The 27,881-nt window shown below is 38.3% G+C and overlaps 1 protein-coding gene across 6 annotated transcripts in view; it reads right to left on the bottom strand.

Annotated features, from left to right (window-relative positions):
- Positions 1-27,881, bottom strand: part of LOC132826253 (disintegrin and metalloproteinase domain-containing protein 12-like) — a 350,675-nt gene that overhangs the window by 283,757 nt on the left and 39,037 nt on the right. For 4 of the 6 annotated variants that reach the window (XM_060841976.1, XM_060841980.1, XM_060841975.1 and 1 more), the window contains exons 2-3: positions 16,843-16,976; positions 1,129-1,202 (exon numbers count right to left, since the gene is read on the bottom strand). In XM_060841976.1, coding sequence (XP_060697959.1) covers positions 1,129-1,202; positions 16,843-16,976 — 208 coding nt within the window. Of the gene's footprint in view, positions 1-1,128; positions 1,203-16,842; positions 16,977-26,670; positions 26,782-27,881 lie in introns of all 6 variants that reach the window. The other 2 variants (XM_060841979.1, XM_060841981.1) reach the window with 2 other exon arrangements.

The raw sequence follows: 27,881 nt of genomic DNA, 5'->3' as shown, positions 1-27,881 counted from the left end.
ACTTACCATTCAGCCATAGAAATAAATTACTGTTCCTTCAGTGTTGATGGGTCAAAGTCCTGGTACTCTTGACCAAGCAACATTGTGGGTCTACTTTCAGCAGTTGCACTGGAGAACTTGAAGAAAGCCAATACCTTCTCAAAGTCAACTAAGGACAAGCAGTAAATGCTGATCCAGCCAGTGATGCCCATATCCCATGAGCAAATTTTAAAAAAAACTTATTGGTTACCAATCAACTTTGATGGACTCATCATCATTGCTCAGGTTATCCTCACTAGTTATTGAAATGATCGCAGGCAAACCAATCTTTTGTAGAAGGTAGCTGAGGCTTAGAGGAACAAAGATTCCATTTGTTCAAATAAGTGCAGTCATAATGTCTCCATGGAATAAAAACAGGGAGAGCTTCTAGGAATGGCAGCTGCTGGAGGTTCAAAATTAATTGCCATGTGCAGTTTTTTCAAAATACCTTATCAACTTCCATCTTGAGTGCTTATGTTTCCAAAACCAAAACTCGTCTCTTTTCACTACAGTTGCGTAATACAAAAAAAGGATTATTTTGTTCTGTATAGTAAGGACTTTATAATCCTCAGGAGACAGATTTAATGTCAAAACCATAATCTTCAACTTTAAAATTGAGCGTGATGTCTGCACTCAAGCATTGCTGGAGCATTCATAGTAAAAATATTTAACTGAAATCTTGAGGCTCAGATTTATAAGGGCAAGACAGTGTTACCACAAAGTACCAATTCTGCCAACACAGAAATATTTGATTGATGATAAAGAAATATTGTTACATGTTTTAATTATTAATAATAATAACAGCAAGGTCTTTAAGACATACTAACTTGTCATCATATTCAGCACAAGACAAATACATAAAGCAAAGCTAAATTAGTATGAACATTTCATCTACTATATTAATGAATGTTCAATATTACATATTTACCAAAATCTTAGAATGTGTTGATTAATGTTTATTTAAGTTTGAAGTAATTTAAATTTAAATAGGAACATTAGAGTTATAAAATGTTTACCAGAAGCTATGCATCGTTTAACAGAACACAGTTATTGCCCTAGGTGTTACATATGTCATCAATTTGTAGCTCAGGCTGCATAAGAACTACTCACTCATTTCTTTCAAGTTCGATGACCAACTGTTTGCCTTCAGCTTCAATTAGGAACTTAGCCCATTTCGGGTGACTCTGTGGTACAAAATAGAAAAATCACAAAATATAATATTTAAAATACATGGGTAGTTAGACCTTCTGTTTGTAGATGTCTGATACAGTTTGAAGTAGTGTTTAGTCTATTCACTGATTCCCTCTGTAGTTTGTATCCAGCTGATACTGGGCTATTTTGAATTCTGGCATTTTACGTATTATAATCAGAACTGCCTAGCTGATAATACTGTGAAAGCAGGCAGCAAAGTCCAGATTGTGAGGGGGGGAAAAGCTGAGTGGAATTAAATACTGACTCCCAAAGCAAGTTTGAAGACAGAAGATGAGGGATTTAAACACAAAGCAATTAATGTCCACTTAAGCGCTTCAGTTCACTGCCACTGATCTTCATTCACATCTTGCCTGGGGTCACTCACTTATCCTGGGCAACTGGTAGGTGCATTACCAGTAGTTACTGCCTGAAGAGGTGTCAGCCTGTGATTGGTCCCCAGCTCTCAGCAGGTGGGATTTTCATCTTTGAATCTAGGGAAGCCCCACTGCTGACCACTTAAATGACTGACTTCCATTTAATATGCGGGCACTGGGCTCCTACCTGCTCTCCAGCCAGTGGGCAAGATCCAATTGCCAAGTTAAATAATGCTCCCTGAATGAGTAGAGAAATGACTATAATATGCTACTTCTCCTTATGTCCTTTGGCCTTAAGTAGAATGGAAAGTAAAAAGGCTAATTCATGTAAAGATTGATCGCCTCTCAATAGATGTTAACTCTCCACAAAGCCTGCGTTAATTAAGAATTGAAACTGATTCTATACCTGGAGAAATACTTAATGCAACTCGTGAAAGCTTAGACATCGATATTAAAATAAGCCCTTGTTGAAAGATGGGTGATCCCTCTTTCACCTTTACAATTTACCTTATGGCTCCATTTTACCAATGCTGTTCCAGCTAAATGTTTTCTGAACCTCTTTGCCCTGTTTTACTGAGGTTGTGAATACACTACCTTCGTTTTCCCAGATGCTTAGGGCATTGCAATTGAGACTCATTGCACAGTTTTCAACCAGTTAAAGTGAATTCTGAATCTGTTGGAACAGAGGGCACACAACTGTATGTGAACATGTTAATCTTTAAAGCTTAACAGTCATACAGTGTAATTTCAGGGTGGATGGACATACCAAAGAAATAATCTGCATGTGATAAATTACAGCTAACTTTCTCATTTTCTTCTTAACTGATCATGCATGGCCTGAGACACTCATTGTTGTTCAGTATTGTCTGAATTAATGTATTATTCCAGTCTGTGGCACCTAGAGTGAAAGTTTGTATTGATGATAAATGTACTGGAGGTAATCAAATAATTCAAATGTATTAGGCAGATTTTTTAAGATCTACTGGATTGTTCAGGTTCTGCCAATATTGAAAAATTATGTCTGAAGAAAAATGAGTTAGGATTTGATATAGGCATACATTTTAACTCATACAATTTTCTGATATTTGTTGTGCTAAAGCTATTCAGCTTGTGTGCAGATGCAGGAAACGCTACCCTTTTAAATGTAGTATCTAGTGCACAAACTTGAACCTAAGTCTTCGTTCTCTGTTACAACCTTCGTGAACACAGAAAGCTAAAACAGATGATTTATACTTGTACAGCTGCCTCAAGAATAAACCCCACAGTGATGAAGAAATCTTTTTTCAGTTTGGCTGAACTTCTGGCATATGTGGGTAATGTAATCTGCATGGTCTGAAACTAATATTGCCAAAAAATTGAAATTCAGACACGCTCAAAGCAAAGATGCTTCCTTCAAATGCATCTAAGGAGTGTTAAATTTTGCTTTCTCCCTGAGAGCTATATTTTTTAATTGTTTGATCACCAAAAGATTTATTATATTACGAGACATTAATTTCCAGAAAAACCTGAAGCCAATTATATAAGACCATAGGATGCTTCCCCATCAACTAATTCATGGCTGAGCTTTGATCTTAATTCCATTTTCTTGCAACATTTACTTATTGCTTGATATCTTTAATATCTAGACATGTGTCAATTTCTGTCCTGAATATACTTAATGACTGAATCATCACAACCCTCTGGGTTAGAGAATTCCAAACATTAACAACCTCTGAAGAAATTCTTCCTCAAACTCCTAAATGATCTATCTCTTATCATGAAACTGTGTTCCCTGCTTCTGGACACTGCACCCAGAGAAAACATTCTTCCCTCAACCTCGCTGATGAGGCCTGTTACAATTTTGTATGCTTTTAATAAAATCCCTTCCCGGTCTTTTAAGTTTTAATCAATAAATACCCAGTGTCCTTAGTACGTCCTCATGAAGCAATCCCATTATCCCAGAATCAGTCTGATAAATTTTCATTGCACTTCCTCAGGGAAGGAATGTTCCATGTGCAGTCTCACCAAGGCTCTATACAATTGCAGCAAGCCTTCTTCACACCTGGATTCAAATGCTTCTGTAATAAAAGCCAACATACCAATTGCTCTCCCAGCGGACCTGCATGTTAGCTTAAAATAATTTATGAGCAAGGACACCTAGGTTTTTTGAGCATCAACGCATTCCAATTTCTTACCTTTTGAGAAATCCTCTGCACTCCTGTTCTTTCTAACAAATTCACTTTCACACTCAGTTCTGTGTCATCAGCAAATTTGGAAATATTGCATCTAGCCCCCACATCCAAATGATTGGTATGCATCGCACTGAACTGAAGTTCCTCACTAGTCACAGGCTGAAATTGCTTCTTCTTTATTCTTCCATGGAAAGTGGATGATGCTGGCAAGGCCAGCATTTTTTACCCATTCCTAATTGTCCTTGAACTGAAGTGCAGTTAAGAGTCAAGAACATTGCTCTGGATCCAGAGTCACATATAGGCCAAGTCAGCTAAAAAAGGCAGATTTTCTTCCCTAAAGGACATCAGTGAAAAAGATGAACTTTACAGCAACTGATGAGATTTGCCATGATCACAATTATTAAGATTAGCTTTATTTTACAGATTTTTAAAAGTCGATTCATTGGATGAAGCCGTTGCTGACTAAGCCAGCATTTATTACCCAACCCTAGTTGCCCAGAGGGCAGTTAAGAGTCATAGAGATGTACAGCATGGAAACAGACCCTTTGGACCAACCTGTCCACGCCGACCAGATATCCCAACCCAATCTAGTCCCACCTGCCAGCACTCAGCCCATATCCCTCCAAACCCTTCCTATTCATATACCCATCCAGATGCCTTTTAAATGTTATAATTGTACCAGCCTCCACCACATCCTCTGGCAGCTTATTCCATAAATGTACCACCCTCCGCGTGAAAAAGTTGCCCCTTAGGTCTCTTTTATATCTTTCCCCTCTCACCCTAAACCTATGCCCTCTAGTTCTGGACTCCCCGATCCCAGGGAAAAGACTTTGCCTGTTTATCCTATCCATGCCCCTCATAATTTTGTAAACCTCTATCAGATCACCCCTCAGCCTCTGAGGCTTCAGGGAAAACAGCCCCAGCCTGTTCATCCTCTCCCTTTAGCTCAGATCCTCCAACCCTGGCAACATCCTTTTCTGAACCCTTTCAAGTTTCACAACATCTTTCCGATAGGAAGGAGACCAGAATTGCATGCAATATTCCAACATGGCCTAACCAATGTTATCAAAAGATCTGGAGTCACATGTAAGCCAGATCATGTAAGGATGGCAGTTTCCTTCCCTAAAGGACATTAGTGAACCAGATGGGTTCTTCTGACAATTGACAATGTATTCACGGTCATCGTTAGAGTCCTAATTTCAGATGTTCATTGAGTTCAAATTCCACCATCCGCTGTGGCAGGATTCAAACCCAGGTCCCCAGGAAATTATAGGAACAAATCACTACAGATGCTAGAATCTGTACTGAAAACAACAAATGCTGGAGGTCACAGTGGGTCAGTCCAGATGATTTTTTTATCAGAATTGAAATGAAACATGGAGGATGCTATAGTTTGGGGAGGTGTTGGTACGGTGGGGTGCATTTGCTAGGGAGAAAAGATATTGATAGTTCAGATTAAGTGATCGGAACTTCCCCCTGCCAACTGTGGCATAAATGCTGCCCCCTCCAGCAACTCTGATGAAGACTCCTCTGAACTCAAAATGGTGGCTTGCTTTCTCTCTGTGGATGCTGTTTGACCTGCTGTGATCTCCAGCATTTGTTGTTTTCTCCAGGACATTACCTTGGTCTCAGGAGTAACAGTCCAATGATAATCTCACAAAGTCATCATTCCCCCAATCTCAGTAGACCATCGCCTCCTCCGTTGTTTCACATTCTACAAGCCGCCATAGTGGGGCTTAAATCTGTACTCCCAGAGCATTATCTATTCTTCTAGATCCATCATCAAAAAACAACAACAGATTTTGTCAAACATGATTTCTCATTCATAAATCCATGTTGGCTATTCTCAATCTTACCATTATTTTCAATTATCATTTTATAGTAGATTCTAGCATTTTCTCTATTTAATTTATATTAACTTTGAAATATTATATTTTAAAATTTTAAATCTTAAGATTTTTAATTTTTGCATATGTATTTTCCTAAGTTTACATTCCAGATAAATCATTCATTTCAGTTCTTTGATTTGTATACCTATACAATGAACATTCGGCACATCTTAGTTTGAGAGGACTAGGTAAAGTCATACAGACCAAAAAATGCACAAATCTGATTGAGTGAGAAGTTGCTTGTTTATTGATGGTTTTTCAAGCCAGTTTATGAGATCCACTGAAAGCATAATAAGGTATCAGAATAAGGCATAGGGTAAATTAATCTGGAAAACACTCTTTACAATGTCAGCATGCAAACCTTCATGCATATGGTTTTGTTTTATCTTCGAGTTTAATGTATTAAAATGAATGGGTGATTGCTACTAAGATATTGAACAAATAAATGTTTGACCATTAGATGGTGTCTGATATTAACCGCATAAATTCATTTCTAAATTAGTCTGCCTTTCTGACTTTCACAGTCTTTATCAGAAGTGAATGTCACCACAAATAAAACTTTATATTAATGAATAATATACTGTTTAAAACCAAGTGTCACCAATGAAATTGGTTTAAAATGGGAAATTCTGCCTATTTCACTTTTCACTATATCTATTCTTTCTCTACTTTATGTTTTCCACTTCCTTTTTCTATAGCATGGGAACCATTAACTTTGTCAGTTAAAGAAGCTCATGGGCTCCAAGGGAGTCATAAATGCAGTTTATGGCACTGCTCCATCTTCCTGAAATGAGCATCTTCCATTAAGGTTATAACTAAGTTTTTCCAAACTAACTGCACAACTACAAGATTCAATTGCTTCCCTGTTGGAAATGGGGATCCTAGCAGTTCAATTTCAAGCTCTTTTAAGTGAAGACCCAGATGTCCAGTAACTGACTTAGGCAATGAACTGAACTCTTGTAAAATTGCCCTGTTCATATCAGATTTTGGAAGTATTTGGACCATTGAGAGTTCTTAGGGGCTGAAAAATGCACATAAACATCAGACATTGTATATTTATGAAACTTAATTAGGCCAATGTTGGAGCTTTCTGACAGACTGCTAACTAAATGCAAGTTGTTGCTGTTTATCATTAACAGACTGCACTCAGTGTCTGTCTTCATAGTTCTCAGAATGAGAAGCACAGCTGGCAAACCACAGACCAGGAGAAAAATCTGTTTCATCTCATGGGATTTCCAGAGCCCCAAATTAAACTGAACAGTCTTTTTTCATATTCTCAGAAACAGTTGCCATTACTTCTCATTTTTTGAACAAATTACTTCTGAAATTCAGCAAGGAACATGCATAATACGTGCATAATGTAATGTCCATTTCAAGTTAGTAACTAGAAACACTTCTAATATTGGCTTAAACAGAACAAAACAACTGGGTCCTTAGGTGGCCATTAAACTGCATTAGGAAGGAAAGAGGGAAGAAAGGAGAGGGAACCAACTAAGGAAGGAGAAAATGAGGGAGGGGAGGAATGAAGGAAAGGAAGGAGGGAGGAATGAAAGGAGGCAAGATGATTGACCAGATAATTGTTTGTGATGTTGACTGAGTTATAAATACAGGCCAAGACACAGAGCTGATTGCCCTGCTCTTTGAAATTGTACCGTAGGATCTTTCGCATCTAACCATTTGGGTAGATGTTTCTTCAGTTGAATGTTACTATAGAGAAGATGGCATCATATTACATTGCAGTGCTCCCTCAATACTGCCCTGCAGTGCCAGGTTCTGATTTTTTTAAAAATCAAGTAATGGCTAGAACTTGTACCCAAAACCTTGTGACTCAGAGGTGAGAGTACTACCAACAGAATCCTGGCTGACACTCAAACTATAAGAAGACTCAAATTACAAACCCTTTATTCCCACTGAAGATGTGACTATTGATATCCTTTGCTATAACAGCTTCAATGAAGTAAGGAAAGGTAAAGTCCAGTGCTGTTAATCAGGCTTGGGGCAAATGTCATCCTGTTTTTAGTTGTCCTCCATCACATTCACTGACATGTAGGAATACACACAACCCACAACAACAACAAAAATCTATAACTTATCCTGCAATGCAGCCTCTGGAGAATGTCCTTCTTATTGCCAAAATTCAATTGGAGTCACAGAATGATCATTCAGCCCATCACATCTGTGTCAGCTCTTTCACAGTTATCCAATTCATCCTAGACTTTTGCTTGTCCCCATAACACTGGAACGTTTTTCCAACCAAGTATGCATCTAGTTGTCCTTTAAATATTAGTATTGAATCTGTTTCCACTCCCCGCCCAGGCTGTACATTTCAGGTCATATTACCTTGCTGTATCAACCACAAGCTTCCACTTGGTGCCTCTGGTTCTGCTGTCAATCACTTTAAATCCATGACCTCTGGTTATTGACCTTGCTGCTATTGGAGACGGATTCTTCTTAGTTACTATATCAAAACAATTCTTTTTAACACCTCTGAAACAACTCTTCTTAAGGTCTCTGCTCAAAAATCAGTGACTCCAGTTCCTTCCTGTCTCCCTATGTCACCGATGCCCTTCCTGCCCGATACCATTCTAATAAAGTTTCTGTATACTTTCTTCAAGGCCTCAATATCGTTCCTGAAAGCGTGGTGCCCAAACATACAATTCATTACTCCACCTGAAGTCTAACAAATGTTTTATAATGATTTAGTATAATGTCATTGCTTTTTATGTAGTTCCTCTATTTTTAGTAATATTCCTAGAGGTTCATTTTGCAATGTATGACCTAATATATTTTGCTCAGCAATACTTTACTTATTGACGCTCAGTTTGGGTTCTGCCAAGGTCACTCAGCTCCTGACTTTATTACAGACTTGGTTCAAACATGGACAAAAGAGCTGAATTCCAGAGGTGACGTAAGAGTGACAGCCCTTGACATAAAGGTTGCATTTGACCCAGTGTAGCAACAAGGAACCGTAGCAAACCTGGAGTCAATGGAAATGGGGGAAAAAGCTTTCCAATGCATGGAGTCATGGGAAAATTGTTGTGATTGTTGGAGGTCAGTCATCGATTCCAGGACATCTCTGCTAATGGTCATATCCTTGGCCAAATACTCTTCAGCTGCATCAGAAATGACCTTCTATCCATCACCAGGTCAGAAATGAGATATTCACTGATGATTGCACAACATTTATCGCCATTCACATATCCTCAGATACTTGGGCAGTCCATGTACAAATCTAACAAGGTCTGGACAATATCCATGCTTTGGTTGACAAGTGGCAAATAACATTCATACCACACAAATGCCAGGAAAAGACTGCTTATAATAAGAGAGAATCTAACCCTGACTCCTTGATATTCAATGGTGCTACTATTACCGAACCTCACACTATCAACACTCTGGGGTTTACCATTGATCAGAAACTGAATTGGATTAGCCATATAAATACAGTGGCTACATGAGCCCACAGGCTAGGAATAATATGGTGAGTAACTTACTTCCTGACTCCTCATTGCCTTTCAACCATCCACAAGGCTAAAGTCAGGAATGTAATAGAATATTCTTACTTCCCTGGTTGAGTGCAGCCCTAACAATACTCAAGAAGCCTGACACCATCCAGGACAAAACAACCTGCTTGATTGGCACTGCAGCACAAACATCCATTCCTTCCAACATCAACGTTCAGTAGTAGCAGTGTGTAACATCTACAAGATACAGTGCAGAAATTCAATCAAATATCCTTAGATATACCTTCCAAACCCATGACCACTTCCATCTAGAAGGATAATGGCAGCAGATACATGGGAACACCACTATCAGGAGAAAGTGAGGTCTGCAGATGCTGGAGATCAGAGCTGAAAATGTGTTGCTGGAAAAGCGCAGCAAGTCAGGCCACATCCAAGGAACAGGAAATTCGATGTTTCGGGCATAAGTCCTTCTTCAGGGCTTATGCCTGAAACATCGAATTTCCTGTTCCTTGGATGCTGCCTGACCTGCTGTGTTTTTCCAGCAACACATTTTCAACACCACTATCAGCCAGTTCCTCTCCAAGTCACTCGTCATCCTGACCTGGAAGTATGTTGCTGTTCCTTCAGTGTCACTGGTGAAAATCCTGGAATTTCCTCCCTAAGGACATTGTGCAATATGCCTACAGCACATGGTCTGCAGCAGTTTGAGAAGGCAGCTCACCACCACCTTCTCAAGGGCAACCAGTGATGGGAAATAAATGTTGGTCCAGCTATGAAAAACCCATGTCCCATGAGTGAATTTTAAAAAAAATACTAAAAATGGAAAAAAATGTCATGTCTTGCAGCAGTAGGTGAATTTTATCAGAAATCACTGTGAAGTTTTAATAAGTTTATTACATATTATAAAAATGTAATGAGGAATGCTATCATCGCAGTTTGTTGTCTGAGAAACATAGGACTGGCCTGTTATCTCTGCCAAGGATAAGTCTCTTGCAGAGACATTCCTGATAAGGTTGGATCTCATGATCTATGTATAAACAAACTCTCTGAGAAAAGGTTAAAAACCAAACTTCTGAGAGGCAGAAAAAAAAAGAGCTTTTCAAAGTGATCCCTGCCTTGGTTAGCTTGAGCAGAAAGAGAACAATACAGAAGGTTGCAAACAGAAACTACAGTCCCTAATACCAAATTCAGTTTCACCTGTCCCTTCACCCTCTCGTTCAATAAATCACCCTAACCTGTCACAAGTCATACGCCTTTGCCTTTGGGTTTAGCTAATGCAGCTTAGAAACTGCTGCTCCTAAATAAACTACATTAATTTCATTCTTGAATTCAATGCTCTGTGATATCCGACCATAAACATTACTATAAGGATGGCACCGTGGCACTGCTGTCTCATAGCACCAGGTACTTGAGTTCAGTTCCACCCTCAGATGACTGTCTGTGTGAAGTTTGCACATTCTCCCATGTTAAACTGCCCATTGTATCCAGCCATAGAAAATGCAGTATTACATGGATGGAAGGGGGTGGGTCTGGGTGGGATGCCCTTTGAGGGTTGGTGTGGTCTTGATGGGTGGAATGGCCTGTTTCCACACAGTAGGGATTCTATGAATCTGTTGCAGTAATGCTATGTTAACAGTAATGATGTCATGTGCCAACTGACAACTAATACACAAAAAACAGTTGATGCTCATGTTGAAAAGTGTGCATTTGCTCTCATCAATGCAAAAGTAAACTGAATAGAAGTACTTTAAGTAGTCAAGTGCTCCCTGAGAGTGCAATTAATAATCTCTGCACATAAATAAGTCGGAGAAAAAATGGCCTGTTTTAACTACTCTGCAAATCTTCCAAGTTGGTTCTAGAAGATACTGTAAAATATATTGAAAACATTTAAAATGCCCACTTATAGTGAAAGTATCTAACAAAAGGTCTCTGAAAATGAAAACCAAGGGACAAACAATGGCATTATCAAGATTACATATGTCCCAACTGAGTATAATCTGCGACCTGCAAACTTGTATAAATTGTTTTAGCACCCTTCTGTTTTTAACGTGTTTCAATTTTTTAAAAAATCAGCAGCAAAGTCATCCCTGATGACCCTGGAAAAAGGGGTGGTGAGCTGATCTCTTGAACCACTGTAATCTTTGGGGTGTAAGGTCACCACAGTGCTGTCAAAAAGCAGGTTCTACAATTTTGGCTTAAGAACACTGAAGGAACAGAAATACAATTCCAGCTCAGGATGGTGTGTGGCTTGCAAAAGAACTTGCAGGTTGTGGTATTCCCAGGCTTCTGATGCACTTGGTCTTCTAGCCAATAGGGGTCATGGGTTTGGAAGAGGCTGTTGAAGGAGCCTTGCTGAGTTACTGTAGTACATTTTACCCATGTTGGATACCGTTGTTACTGTACATTGATGGTGAAGGTAATGAATGTTAGAGACAGTGGTGGGTGCCAATCTAGTGAACTGCTCTGTACTGGCTCATTTTGAGAGTGTTAAGTATTGTTGGAGCTGCAGTCATCTAGGGAAGTGAAGACTATTCAATCACATTCCTGACTTGTACCTTGTGGATAGTGGAAAGTCTTTGGAGAAGCAGGAGGTGAGCTAGCTATCATAATTACTGGGCCCCTTTCATTGTAACTAGATTCCATTTGGAGGTTGTTTGTAGGAATGGAGAGATCATGGGAGACAATACACAATGTGCTCGCCATAATGGTCCCAGGTTTGGTCTGGTCATCAGTAACTGCCCTTCCCTAACTTCTATGTACTTTTCTACCTGGCACTCCCTGCACACCCAATCTACTGATCCCTCTGCAATTCTCATCCTTATCCCTTGAGCCTGTCAGTACAGTTTAGCCATGCCCATCATCATGATGCATACTTTCCTCATCCAGGCCACACTGGTGGTGACCACCCAAAATCCTCTCTCTTGCAGCATCCATGTCCTCCCATTCAGCTCTCATCACCCTCATAAGTCAAATAATTTCCCTTCACCGTCATTCACTGTCTGCATCCCATGTCGCAATGCCTCATCTCCAGTGTTTATTCCCCCCAGTTTCCTGCCATAAGAGTATCCTCTGGTACCCCCTCCCCCGATATTAATTGATAACCTCAGGACTGACTGTGACTTAACCCCAACCTACTTGGATGCACAGTCTTGACTGATCACTGACCAGACCTTGAATACTTTCCATATAATTCACTGAGTGGGTTGGATTTACCGGACTGATTATAGACCCTGACAAGTCTGAGTGGATGGCTGACTGTGACAAACCCTTGAATGTAGACAGATGTTGCCCTTACTGTACCAGGGTTTCTTGAGTGACAGCAGACCCCTTGCTTTTATAAAGAACTATTCCCCTTCGACTTTGGAATATAGCCATTTGGTTGAGGCTCATGGAGTCTGTTTGCCACGTAGGCTATTGGCACATGCTGTCGGTGTGAGATTGGCATAGTACAGCGTGGTACACCAACATGTTCATCCCCTTGACTGATTGCTGACAACTGTGACAGGCTACCTGACTTTGTATCTGTGATAAATAGCAACTTTGATGTACTGGAAGCCTTCATGTTTTGGCTGGGCGCGGGCATAGTGCCAAAAGACAATGCCAGGCGAAGCCAGGGATGCTGTGAGCATCCAGATAGGCGTTCAGTAAGTGTACACTATGATACTGAGTGGCAAGCCATGAGACGTAACTTGATTCAATCCATCAGCTGGATGCTTGTCCATGTGCGCAAAGTGTCCTAACATCAGCATTACAATTCGAGGTGACAGAGTGCTCCAATGCACAGCATTACAGTGCAGGCATTTACTGTAAGTGCACTGGAGGCACATGATGATGGAGGCTGGCATGTTTCAGATGCCAATGTCTGTGGGTGTGGGGTGTGTTTGGTCACTCCCTATTGAGCATGCCCTGGAATGTTGGTGCCTGCTATTGAAGATGAACATTCGGAGGACCAGGTAGTGAGCTGGTGTTCAACATCTGCAGGTTTTGTCCCTAGCTCAGACTGCATTTAGTTTCTATCCAGTGAGTGGGAGAATGGTATTAATGAGGTGAGATTCGATAATAATGAGGGTTATGATGAGAAATTGACATTAATAGGCTTGTCTTTATTCACTGGTAAGCATCTCATCTCGGGATCTGGGATTTGGTTGAAAATGCACCTTTTTGGTCTTAATGTTGAGAAAGGCTACTCTTGAAATATCACTTGATTTTGCCAAACTTCTCATCATTGCACAGCGCTTAGGAAGATTCCATCCAATATTCTCATTATTATCAATATTCCTGTGAAAGGAAGAGCATCTCATCTAAAACATGCAGCCTGAAAACAAAGGGACAGCTAGGAATTGCAAGTCAGTGGTGATGAAGCAGAGCTACATATGTGTATAAAATAGTCCTGTGCCTGTGGATAATGTCACTAAAAAACAGCTTCATGTTTTTGCAGAAAACACGCAGTTCTACCTTTCCAACATCAGAGACGAACAAGTATAGAGCCTTGAGGAGTGATGGTGAAGGAAAAAATAATGCAGACCATAATCGCAAGTTATTTTGCTGTGAATCTGAGGTATCTAAGTTACAGACTGCAAATAACTTGAAGGCTACAAAACCAGTATTTTTGCAAAACAAGACAAAAAAATTCAAATGGCCTCATCTATTTGAAGGGATAGATTGCAATTTAGCATAGAAAGAGATTTATCTATGTGTGCTTCAGAATTTGATATTTTATGTCATAACTCTTTTGTGCTCATGCAAGTGCTTAGAAGAACAACTGAACGGCCCATTAAAGAAAATTGCTAGGACATCCTGTTGCAGACACTTTGTGATCATAAGGAAATGTCTCACTTGTTGGTAAAATAAATGGGAATAAATATTAACGGTCATAAGAATATTAGAAATGTATTATAAATGCCCTCCTTCCAAAGATCATTGCAATCTACTCCATCAGATGTTCAGTAAGCTATTCCATTACTGCCAAATAGTTTCTATTCCGTATAGACATGAAAGTAAGTATACTTCCAGTGCAATCAATTATATCATTCACTATCACTTCAGCAAAGTCACTTGACAGTGCTACATCAAAGTTGCAAATGGTAACACACAAAATGCACAAACAACAGTTGGCCATTCAACCCCTCAAGCCTGTTTTACCAATTTATTCAGTCACTGTTAGTCTGAATCTCAACTCCTTCTACCAATCCTCATTTATTAACCCGTGATATATTTGAAAAGCCAAAACTCTATCAATCTCAATTTTGAAATTCTCCACTGGTCTATTGAGGTTCCAGGTTTCCAACACAAAACCAAAATTGTTGGAGAAGCTCAGCAGATCTGCAGCATCTGTGGAAAGAAAGCAGAGTTAACATTTTGAGTCCAGTGACTCTTCTTCAGAACGTTCTGAATTCCCCCAGCAATTTACGGTTTTGTTTCAGATTTCCAGCATCTGCAGATCTTTATTTTATTCCAGATTTTCACTACCCTTTGTTCAAACAATTGTTTCCTGACATTACTTCTGATTTGAGACTTAAAATGTGCATAATTTTGAGATTACGGCCCCTTGTTCCCATCAGATGAATCAGTTTGTCTTATCTACTCTCTCAAATTCTTTAATCATCTTTAACACCTCAATTATTACTATTCATATGGCTGGGAAGTATAATGTCGAGACTAGCAATCCAATCAACAGTTTCAGCTGATGCACTATGAATGATCAAGATGTGGGCAGGAATGATTCTATCAGGGGATAAGTTCACAATGTGGAAGATGGTCTGACATTGATGGGCATAGTCATGAGTTGACCTGTTCCTCATGTACCACTTGTGAAGCAAAGTGAACACATCTTCTCTGATCTCCCTTCAGGAGGTTGAGCATCATTGAAACATAGAACTTCATTCCGGTCAGTTACTAAGTTGCAGTTGTTGATGTCCACAGTCAACCAGAAGGTGTGACATCAAAATGTGGCATCAGTTGGTCGGGTATGGAGTGTCTCCCAGTAGGAAGTATGGCACTACAGATGGATGTCTAGATTTCTCTGAAGTCCTGAATCAATGGGAGTACTTTGTCAGCTATCAAGAGGACAATAAATACTGGGCGAGCCAGTGACACCTACATCATGTTAAAGAATAAAGAAAATCCAAATTACCAGAATCCTGATCCAAACAATAAAAACACACTGGAAACACCTCAATAAAATCAAGTAATGTACCTTCTATATTCAAGAAAGTGTAAATCTTGTTTATGTACCCAGATAATATAATTTAACACTCATTGTCTTATCATTTTATGAAGCTGAACTGCTCAGCCTTGAAGACTGATATATCTTTCTGGCTGAATGATGCCTAGAACTGGATGCAGTACTCCAAATGGGATCTAACCAGAGTTTAAGACTTCTTCAATGTTCAACCTTTGGTATTCCAACTCTGTTAGGTAAAGTTCTACATTCTGATAGCCTTCTAAATTATTTTTGTGGCTGTCCACTAGCTGTTAGTGATTTCTGTATTTGGATCGATATATCTTTTCTTATCCAATGATCTTAATTTCTCATTATTTTACTCTGTTCCATCTTTCTTAGGTCCAGAGTGAATGATATCATATTTTCCACAAAATCCACAATCCATCAAAACCCCATTGCAACTTTCTGCTCCAATCTATATTATTTATTGTGCCACCCTCTGAGAGAGAAATGTGTTCATGTAGCGCTGCTTCTGCAGACTTAGGTTGGTTCCCCAGAGCAGCCAGCACCACAGGCTATTCCCTGAATAGTTCATATGCCATTCTTCATCGAGATCAAAGTAGAACACTACATGGACCACACAGGTAGTAGCCCCTAGCATTACCCTTTCTGAGTAATTGATGTAGATCTGTGTATTACATGCCAAATTTCTCCTTGCTATTCCTTCATCCACGTCATTTATAAATATCATGAAAAGCCTCCCAGTGCAGATCCCTAAGGAACATCACTAGTCACATCCTGAATAACAATGGTCACGAAACTTCAACTTGAATTTAGTTCTGACTATGTAGTGTAAACCATGTTTGGGCTTCTCCTGAACTTTAATTAAAAAGTGCATTCTACCATTGTAGCGCTAACATCAGATAAGAAACAGTAAAAAAAAACACTAGTCAGCACAGAAGAAAAAAGTCCAGCTTCTGGTACTCGATACCAAACTTTACATGAATTGAATGTGTTTTAGTTTTCCAACTTATTGCCCGCATTCATTGACCTCAGTATACCAGGTACTGGTCTTTTTATAAAATCTTCAGTAGACTTGTAAAGGTACCGAAATGTTAGGAAGATATTATCCTCAGGAAAGTAATAAGTAACAATGAAAATAATGAATGGATTGGGCAGCAGTCCTCAGCCTAGAGGTTATAGTAAACTTAAGCTGCATGAAATTTGCTGAGGTCAGATTTGGCTGCATGCTGTCCCCTGTGAAAATTAGAATATTTCTGTCGAATGGACTGTGTCTGATCTTAAACATTAATATAAACATTACTGAGAATTATAATTTTTTTCTCAAAATGCTATTATTGTTTTTGCCCAACTAAGCAATATTTAATTTTCTTTGGATACAAACTCTAATCTTAAAAATCCAGACAGAAAGCACTATAAGTCATGTTAGAAAGATATTAAAAGTACACAGTGGCAATTATATCTACTTGATCCGCTATGAAGAATGATTTACGTCGAATCAGGCATAGGTCACTTTTTCATGTTAGAAACAGGAAAAATAAAAATGCTGACCTTTCCATGCAGGTTGCTAGATTGTTTCTGGTGATCTCCATCCAGGAGGTAAGGAACTATTTGTTCATATTGTTGCAGCTGCTTTAGATGGCCTTGTTGCCTAGACGATGAGAGTTTACTGGACAATGTATTACCTGTAAACACATCATTGTTAAAGATCGGAAATGAACTATGTTCCTATATGTACATGATGTAACACATTGTTCAGGCTTTTAGATGTCAAGAATGAAAAATATAAGTTTATACCTTGCAGCAGTAGGCAAAGTGAAGTACATTAATCCATGCATTATCAAGATTCTTGCAACAAAGATCCTCTCTGACTTAAAATCAAATAAGCAATGCTACAAATTTCCCTCATTAAAACCAACTTCTGCCATACAACACATAAAAATCACAGCCTTCAGACAGCAAATAAAATTGCATCCCTGGATATTTCTAAGTGTTATCAGCAAGGATGATTTCTTCCTTTGGCTAATGTGCTTACTTTTAGACCAGCTCATATATTGTAGGGGGTAAAATCCTACTATTGATTCATATGATGCAGCTTGCTGTGTAGGGCTAAACCACATGGAAGACCTGCAATCCTCGAAAACAAGAAAGACAAAGTTGAAGGGAGAATCATAACATCATGGCATTAACAAAATGAGAGCCAATGCGAAGCAGGTGTCTAAACAGATTTAATTTCTACAAAATTGTCACACCCAGAAAAATAACAACAAAAATATCTCTCATTATCAAATGCAAGAAGATAAAAGATCAGAGATAATATTTTTACTATCATAATTGATACACCAGAAATAGAAGTAGCAATATTGACATAATGATGAGTGCAAGAAACTCTCTCAGTGAGTGGACCAGATGGAACAACAGCAAGTTGTAGTCACATTGTCCCACTTTCCCATATTATATTCCATCTGCCAGATTTTCATCCAGCCACTCAACCTATCTATATCTCTCTGCAACTTTCTTATGTCTTCTTCACACCATACTTTCTTATTATTTTGGTGTCATCTGCGAATTTAGTTGCGCTGTCTTCACTCCCTGAGTCACTGATGTAAAATGTTGAGGCCCCAGCACAGAGTCCTCTGGGACTCCACTTGTTGCATCCTGCCAATCAGACACAGACCTATTATGCATTATCGCTGCTTTTTTGCCATCCAGCCAATCGTCTGGTGATGCTTACATGTTATCTCCAAAAGCATTGAGTAATTCCTTAACCTTTGTAGTTATAGTAAAAATAGGCAAGGTACTATAGTTGCAACAATGTTTAAAATGTTACATTAATTTTGCTTAGTCTGCCAAACACATGTATTCATCTTTTACGTTGAACTGCAATTCTAGATTACTTAGTTGCCATGTTAGCCTATTTTCATACTATTCAGAATAATTTATCATCTTATCCACAAATGTCAATATTGTTTCCTGAATTCCTGAATCTACAGATGGGAATATTCACTTAATAGTAATTATAATATGGCTGAAGTCACTGCAGCATTTGAAAAGTAAAAGTATAAAACAGCTAATGACAAGATTGGTTAGGTAAGGCTGATTTAAATGGGGTGAGACAGAGACTGTCTATGGCAAACTGAAAAAAGGTCTCCTTATAATATGTCAGAAAATCAGAAAAAGTTAAAACTAAAGAACCATCAATACTCTCAAGAGGCAAGAACTCTACATGCCTAAATAGAACAGCTATGGATAACAAGAAAGGTAAGAGACAATATAAAACTGGAAGAGAAAATACAGCAAAATGCATTAAAAAGAAATAGATCGGGGTGGGGGAAGGGTGGTGGTGGTGGTGTGCAGTCATAGTGGTAAAGTGACTCCGCCTCTGATGCTGTGGTGTCATGGGCTTCAGTCACACCATAGCAGATTGTTAAATTTGAATGCAATCAAAATTTGAAACCGAAATCTAGCTGAATGGTGACTATGTAACTACTGTGAACTATCATAAAAGCCTATTTGGTTCATTAATGCCATTTAGGGAAGGAAATCTGATCTTCTTGCCTAGTCTGGCCAACATGTGACTCCAGTTCCATAATAAAGCGGTTGACTGTTAACTGCCTCTGAAATGGCCTAGCAAGCACTCAGTTCCAGAGCAAGGAGGGACGGATAATAAATGCTAGCCTATCGTGCATTGCCTCTATTCTTTAAAGGAATAAAACAAACTGAAAAAAATGCAAAATGTGGCAAGGTAGATAGTAAGAGCTATAAAAAGGGAGTGTGAAAAGAAGTTTGAAGGGAATATCATAATCAACTTGATTTTTATTTACAATTATGTAAGGAAAAAAGAGCATGGTTTATGACCTTGACTGAACTGCTTTTCAAAAGAATGGCAGAAGTAGTGTACAGAATAAGGTCTATCAATGCTATTTACATGGATTTCTGGAGGCATTCAATGATGTCCCTCATCAGAAACTGTTAGCTAAAGTTGAAGCCCATGTAACTGAAGGAAAGTTATTGATATGGTTTGATAATAACTTGAGTGGTGGGAAACAGAGTGAAAGGATAATTGACAGAAAATGACGAATGGTGTTCTTCAAGGATCTACATGGGATTCCACGATATCAGTAATAAATTATGATAGTTTGTGTTTACTGACAAATTAAATGATAAGAGAGAAAGCCATAGTTTCAAATTTGCCAATGACATATGATCAGCACTAGTATAAGTAATGTAGGTGAAAGCATGACATTGCAGAAATTTAATGGATTAAATGAATGGGTAAAACCATGGAACTGGAATCCAAAGTAGGGGTAATTGTAAGGTCATCAACTTCAGATATAAAAAGAACAACTTAAAAAAAGAAACTTAACAAATGTTAGCAACCTTTGACTGAGTGCAGTTTAGGTTTACTAGAATGATAAAAGCTTAAATTATAAGGAGAGATTACAGTAACTAGGGTTGCATTTCTTGAAACCTGTTATCCAAGATTTCAGATATTAAGTGAAACAGATAGGGCAAATAGAAAGAAACTATTCCTGCTGAAAGGAGATGGGAGGGATCTAGGAACAGGGGATGTAATCTTGAAATTAGAGCAAGACCTTTCAGGAGTGAAATTAATAAACAATTCTGCACACAAAAGATGGTAGAGATTTGGAGCTCCCCTACAATGATAAATCAATTTAAATCTTAAATCAGAGGTTGCTGGAATTTAGTTTTACAAAGACATTTAGTGGTATGAAATGAAGGTGGGCTGAACGAGAAGCTAAGTGGCCTTCTCCTGTTCTGAAGTCCAGATGTGCCATAAAAGATGTAAGTGGGACTCTGGTTTTATAAACAAAGGCAGAGTTTAAAACAAATAAGTTACGCCAAGTCTTTATAAATCACTGGTTAGGCCTCAGCTGGAGCATTATAATAAATTCTGGGCACCACCCTCTAGGAAGGATGTTAAGGTCTTGAGAGGGTCTGGAGAATTCTCCAAAAGGAGGAACTCTGGTTTGTGGAGAGACTGGAGATACTGAGATTTATCTAATTAGAACAGGGTCGGTTAGGAAGTGATTATGAAGGGGTTTCAATTGCGGAAATAAGGATAAACTGTTCCCATTGTTAAAAGGGGGAGTAACAAGAACACACAGATTGATGATAACAGACAAAAGATTTACAAAGGAGATTTAGAAGGAGATGGGGAGATTATGTTTTAACTTCGACTGCAATGCTTGAAAGGCTGTGGAAGCAGATTTAATAAAATTATAAAGGAAATTGGATAAATACAGCCCATACTGTGATAACAAACACATTTGCCTTAGAAAGCTGACTACATCATGGAAGTAGCATTAAACATCCACTATTACCATTGACTTCAATTGCGTGCAACAGGTTAAGCATACTTTCTCAAGCTAAGTGGTCAGCACTGCTGTGATATTGGTGTATGTGGCTAGAAGTACAACAAAGGAGGTAGAGTATTTGTTACAAGATACTAATGATCTACCTTGATCTATTTTACATTGTACATTTCACAGGATGAGAGTTCTTAAAAATGAAGATATGATGAGTAGTCGGTATTTATTGCTACAGTATGACATTTTAAAATACAGTTACAGTTAGTTTCAATTGTTAGTGCGGAAAGGCTGCTAATCTCTTTTACAATTCTGAAAAGAAAACTAGAAAGCAATTTTAATTTAAAGACATTTTCAACAGCTAAAGTTTCAATAATTATTGAATGGCACAGTCGATACTGGTTTCATGAGCAAAAGCATTACTGATGTTCACAAAGGTGAATAACTTGCAGAGAAATGTCAATGACAATTTCAGAGCAATGATGTCATAAAATAACAGACAACTTAATTTCATTTCTTACTTAGGTTTAAGATGCATTTACCAAAACATTTACTTAACTCTAAAAGATATCAAAAGGGAGGTACTGTTCCCGTATCATTGTTTATCAAACCTCATTCTTTCCAGCACTTTATGCTTTAAAACTGCAGGCCAAAGGATAAATGTAGAATTCCTTCCTTGGTGAAAACGAAGTGCAGTCCATATTCTCTACCTTTGTTAATGATACTGGAGTTCAACTGCATGACATCATCTCAGAAGAACTCCACAAAAATAAACCTCTTCTTAGATTTGCCACTATTCAAATATTTAATGCATTAAACACATAAAGGTCACAGATATTGCCTAAAGAACCATATAAAAAACTTGCAGCATAGGAGAAGACTCAAATTCATGTCTAGAGCAACCGAAAACTATTTCCAATACCATTATCTCTTCCAACACTTTTGTATCACAAGAACAGTCCATTTAGTTGAAATGTCTGAAGAGGGATCTGTGTTTTTTTTAAACCAAAATAGGAATCAAATACTGAAGCTTTACATTATTTATGTAGGAGAACAGAAGACATTGAGTGATCCTAGAGCAAGTAAAAGCATCACTTTGATAAGAACAGATTCAAATACACTGAAGTGAACTTATGTACCTTACATAGATGTATGAATCTTATTTAAAAACAAATTGTTGGTGTTTAAGTAAATGTAGAGTAGGCTGCAGAATGGACATTATTGCAGTTGGCCTCCTTGAGGCTATTCAGGTAGGCTTCATCATAAGGTTGGAGAGCTGCTGAGAAAAGGGAAGAATGTTTTTTTCAGTGCGCACTGAATGCTAGAAATAGTGGAAAGCTGCTCTTAACTGGCCACTTAATGGTCTTCATTAAATTCTAGGCAAAAAGGCCATGCTCAGTACTCCCCAACCATGAGTGAAGCACCTGGAGTATGAACAGGCAGTCCATTTCACTTCACCTTTTCAGATTTATGGCATCATCCAGCCTCCCCTTCCACACCACTACATTGGGTCACAAATTCTGCCTACTGCAATGTTATAACAATTAGGTTTAAGTACAATACAAGGGAAGGTACCTTACCCTATGAATTATATATTATTTTGCATAACTGTTCCTCTGTTTTCTTAATATCACATCTGTACATGAAAGTATTTCATGAATTTTACCAAAATGTGATAGATCAATGATTTTAGCCTTCTAGTGTCATAAAACCAGCTGTAAAGGAACATCTGAACCACAAATTTCTCTTCATCCCTAAACACAGAGGATTCGCCCAAGGGTACAATATAAGATGTTTCATCTGTCTTGCTGGTAAAGCACTAAATGTTTAAAACATGCTCTTTTTAAGAAATAATAACTCAAGATTTTGCTTTTTGTAACAAAAATCTGGCTTTATTTCTTATAACATAAATCACTTTTTGAAAAGGTTAGAAAAAGCTTAAGATAATATGTCTCACTGCAAATTCCCATATGTACACAATGGCTTCCCATTTTATCCAAATTGATGCATGCGTTCAGCATGCATAAGCAAACATGTATCACAAATCTACAATAAATGAGAATGTACATTTTTCATCATTGTAATTGCAAATGGATCATGCTCACAGAAGCCCAAAACAGTTGGAGGTCTTTCACATCTGTGAATTGAAAATCAAAAATGGTCGCATTGTATGTAAAACCTGACAATGAATTTTAGAGACCAAAACAATTTTGAAGACATACATAATAAAATGGCAACTATTTTGTTTCCAAATACAGAATGGTTTCTTCAACGTGCTTACATTTAAATCTCCATAGCAGTCAGAAAAGTATTTTTGTCAACATAAATATATGCACTAAAGTGTCATTCTATTAAAGTCTAGATTAGAGTGGTGCTAGAAAAGCACTACAGGTCAGGCAGCATCCGAAGAGCAGGAAAATCGATGTTTCAGGCAAAAGCCCTTCATAAGGATGCTGCCTGACCTGCTGTGCTTTTCCAGCATCAGTCTAATCTAGACTCTGATCTCCAGCATCTGCAGTCCTCACTTCTGCCTGTCATTCTATTAAAGACAGCCTGCCTAGACCTAGAGACAACAGGAACACATAGTTTTTGTTGTCGTGGCTGTACCACTGACCTCCAGCCAAAGATCCTGATGCTATGGTAACAGGCAGAAACAAAAGGCAGAGCTCAGTTTGTTGCAATTTTTTAAAAAATGGTTTTCACAGCAGAAATTATGAAATATTAGAATAACAAGTGTTAAAATGACTCGTTAAGCAAAATATTTTTTCAGCATACTTTATGTTTTAAGAAAAAATCCTAGCAACAGACAAAATTCCAAATCTGAAAGGTTTGTATTAATATTTTGCAAAATTTGTTCAGCGTTAAGACCTATATTGGTGTTAGAGATCATTGATAATTATAGATATTTGGGAAAAGGTAAAAACAGTGGGGTAAAATAAATTTAACTACAGGTTCCTAGCAGACTGTTTGGTGAAATCCATTATACAATTGCAGCTTGTCATACTCATGCAACTTAATTTCACTTATAAGTATTTGTTGGTAAAACACACGAGCTGAAATATGATATTAGAAGTGTGAAGCTAACGTTGTGCGGACATTATATAGTTAGATTTTCCTGATTGAGTCAGAATGGCTCTGAGTCTTCTTCTCTACTACTGAGGAAATAAAATGTGATATGAGACAGAATTAGAATTTCTTCTGTCTCAGTCGCAAAACTCTGAAATAGGTACAGAATGAATTAAAATGCTGTAACAAATAAGAGTGGCAACTCTGTTATCAGTGTGAAGACATAGCTTGTAGAACTATGTTGAAATCTAGTTCTGAGAAGTAGAAAAACCTTACAGGAGAAAGTTTGGAGGGCATAAAGACAAATCTTGAACCATTAAAGAAAGAAAGGGATGTGTTCAACAATAGAGCTAACAGGCTACCAATGCGTCCAGAAGCTCTAAGCTTGTCAACCATCAGTTAGAAAGTATTAACAGGGAACTGTTGATGCTCGCATTACACTAAGAGACATTTCAGCTCAAAAGAACAATGTATTGGAAAACAGGAAGAAATATTTGCAGACGGTCAAGCAGAAAGATCAACGCCAGAGTGTAAGTTACAGCAAACACCACACAAAAGGAAGCATGTTCAGCTTGAGGGAAGCAGTGCTCTACCTGTGAAAAGTAGAATGATTTTTGTTATGTCTGGTCCCCAAACAAGGGTCCCCAGTTTGATTCCACATGAGATACCCCCTATGTGTTATGCTCCGAGGTGAAAAGGCATGCAGTAGTTTCCCATTTTAATTCAGCCCCCTCTCAATTTGTCACAACAAGCTGAATTTAAAAAGGAATAATTTCCTCATAGATACCCCTCCACAATCTAAATATATTTAGGCCATAAAAGGAGCCAAATTAACCAAGCTTTCTTATGCTAAGGAAGGGTTAACTTTATAAGCTGCTAAACACTACAAAAGATAACTATAAACACGGCATGCGTACATGCAGATTAGAAAAATGAGTTGAGTAAGATGCAACAGTTACATGGTATACAAGTCAAACTCTGTGTTCCATGAAGATTCGATGATGGAATAATGTGGCCTTTAAGTTGGCAACATTGACACTGGTTGCGGAGCAATTATTTTCAAGATTCTTGGCTGTGCAATTAGTTGACTGGCTTTTGTCCCATTTCCTTTGTGACATTACTGGTTTGCATGGTTTCTAGCATTCCAAAGTGAGAGATTATTTTTCTTCCACTGGCAGCAGAGTTGTGCCTATTGGCTGTAATCAAGTGGTGACCTTTACAGCACAGTAGCCAACAATAGCTCATCAGCCCAGTAGCAACGTACAAACTAAGGGTTGTAGTTGGATTTAAACATTTTTTGCATATTTCTGAAGGCATGAAAGACAAGCATGTCCTAAATTTGAGACATAATTTTAGGTGTTAACTGTTTAATGGAGTACTCAGCCCCTCATTATCTCTTCCATTTATGCCTTCCTGTTTAGAAAGTTTCCTTGACACTCTACAGGTGTGACATTCCATTGGTTCACACAGGTTTTGACAAATGGCCACTGAATTTACATCTGCAGTCACCTTTTGACCATATGCCCTCTTTTATAGAATATATTGCAATTAAAAAGTTCCATATGTCCATAGGCAATCCAGACTTGTGATCTATTGCTATGACATGTCCTTAGCTTGAGAGAAGCCAATGAGGATGGTCACTTAAGAGACATCCAAAAATGATTCCACTGAGTCACTCCATATCATGAAACTGGTTGGCACATCACGTCTAAAGGTGATATATGGTTTGTGACTGTTAGATAACTACAGGAGAGCATCAGGTGAATGTGAAGCATTAGATACCAGTGCTTCATAAAACATCATGAGCTTCACATACCTATATAAATTGGTCAAAAAATGAAGTCTTCAAAAATAAAACTGAGGCTATATAATGGAATGATACTCATCCCACAAGAACAAATGAAGCTACAGCTCTGTGCAAGAGGAAGAATGAGAAAATCTGGAGTTCTAAATAGTTGACAGCAAAGTCCATTCATCTCAGCTGAAGCAAGTCTAATACTTGAGTTGGGAACACTACATGTGCAAGAAGAGATGTGCAATGTTTCACAGGTCACCAAATGAATGTTGCACAGATCCAATGAGACTGCAAAGATGTATTTGCAGGTCTTGGATGTCTTCCAGGTGGATATGAGTGTGAGCCATCCACTCAGTATTTGCCAGGGAGAGTTCCAATCGTTCTTAAGCCCAGCCTGAAAGATAAGATAGAGGAACCGGTAGCTCCACCAACTCAGAAGGTCTGAAAGTATGGAAGAAAAGACAAGCAGACAAAGAAATTGTTCTTTGAACAGCTGACAGTTTATGGTAAGCAAACAAAAGCATAAGAGTCAGTCATCACAAAGCAACAGAAGAGAAAGCGTGATTCAGAAAAAATGGATGAGTTAAAAATAAGCAATTGAAGATGCTTGATGTCAAGAACATAGGTCATATACTGACAGCAAAAGGATTCCAGTGATCCTCGCAATGTAAGTGCTGCATCAGAAATGTAGCAACCAATAGATGTGAAAGTTGTGTTTGGGTTTGTGAACTTCCTGACAGTCTGGGCCATCAGGGTATGAAATTATATGCAAACTCTTTGCTAATGATGTGCAGTGGTATTAATGCACAGAACAAGAAGCAGCTCTCACTCAAATCAACCAATAAATAACAATAAACTTTAGAAGTCAACCCAGCATGGCAAGGGCTGAATCTTATAGGGTGTAGATGACATAACATGGTTTGTGGCTGAATCAGACAAAATGTCCAGTGAGGCCAATCCCAACATTGGGAGCATCCCACTCCATCTTTTATGCTTTTCATAAACGGCTTGGTGAGTCTCTCATGAGGAAACAGTGAGTTACCAATTAAGGGGGATTGTTGCTTGTTAATTACTGCAACTTGATTCATCAATATTCAGCCTGCCATTTTACCAAGCTCACTAACTAAGCTAGACATTGAGAAAACTCGATGTGGAAGCCAGAGCGAACACCTGGCAGATTCAGCTCACCAGTTTGCTCTGAACGACTTCCATGTTGGAGCAGGTACCAGTTTAAGTCATAGCGTGCCATTTAAAGATCTGAAAGCTTTCAAAATCAGGGATGAAATGTATTTGCAGAGTCTGAAATGGAATAAATACATGAGTTAGTTCATGAATGCCAATTTTCTTTGTTGACCATATATAGGGGTAACTTGTCTAATTTCTAAATGCAGGAAATGGGTGATGGTTGGAGAAATGCATTTTTATGTTTTATAATTGTGGCTTGTTATAGTCATGTGATTCTACTGCCAATTCCTTTTACTTTAGAAGTAGTCGCTATTAAAATACATTACAGAAACCCAAATGCATGCAACCTACTTCAGTGCCAGATTCACATTGAACCAACTGCAGTACATTAACATCCCTCAATTCAGGTGCATATGCAAAAGTGTGGAGGTCAAGCTTCATTTTGTCATGGAACCATCCACAAATACATCAATGGATCTCCCCTTGAAATTGAAGTGAATATTTTGACAGAATAGGCCTCAGGAACCTATACAGAAAACAAGACAAGAAGCTTCTGGAGTGCTAATTTAAAGAAAAAATCTTTTAAAGTGATTTTTCCATACCTACTTTTTAGGAAAGCGCAAGGTACCTTTGAGAGCATTTTTTGGATTGCTTCTGCCAACTACTAAACATGGGATACCTGAACATCCTTTAATTATGCTGTGCAATGGCAAAATCCTAGTGGAGGCTATACTTTTCTCTTATGCATTACATTAACCTACATCCACCCACATGTGAAATTGTATCTAATCTGATTAAACCAAGCAACAGGAAGTTTATAATTGGTGCAACAATCCTTATAAACAGCTTCCAAAACTGCCCACTTCTGACACAATAAAGAAGAATGACAACAATTTACTCTGATCTCCAGTTTTACCTTAATGTTTTTATTTATTTGTATAACTTCATTCTTAGTGTAATTCTTTATAAGTCAGCTTGTTAAGAGCTGCCTAGTGAGCATCTCAGCCTGTTGTAGGCCTTGACAATCAACTTCTTGGTACAAAGACCATTTGGTCAAAACCTCATCTTCAGGGAGAAGACGAGAAGGTAAATAGTTTCCTTTTGCTTTTCATGGGGAGAAGGGTGTTGAGGGGTTGGACACAAAAGGGAAGAGGTTAAGCTTTCAAAGGCTACCCACTTGCCCCATCTGGCCCTCTGTCTGTTTGCCCCCAGAT

Source organism: Hemiscyllium ocellatum, chromosome 22 (genome assembly GCF_020745735.1).
Source record: "Hemiscyllium ocellatum isolate sHemOce1 chromosome 22, sHemOce1.pat.X.cur, whole genome shotgun sequence".
Taxonomy (NCBI): domain Eukaryota; kingdom Metazoa; phylum Chordata; class Chondrichthyes; order Orectolobiformes; family Hemiscylliidae; genus Hemiscyllium; species Hemiscyllium ocellatum.
The sequence above is the reverse complement of the archived record's forward strand: the minus strand, read 5'-3'. Positions and strand labels throughout refer to the sequence as shown.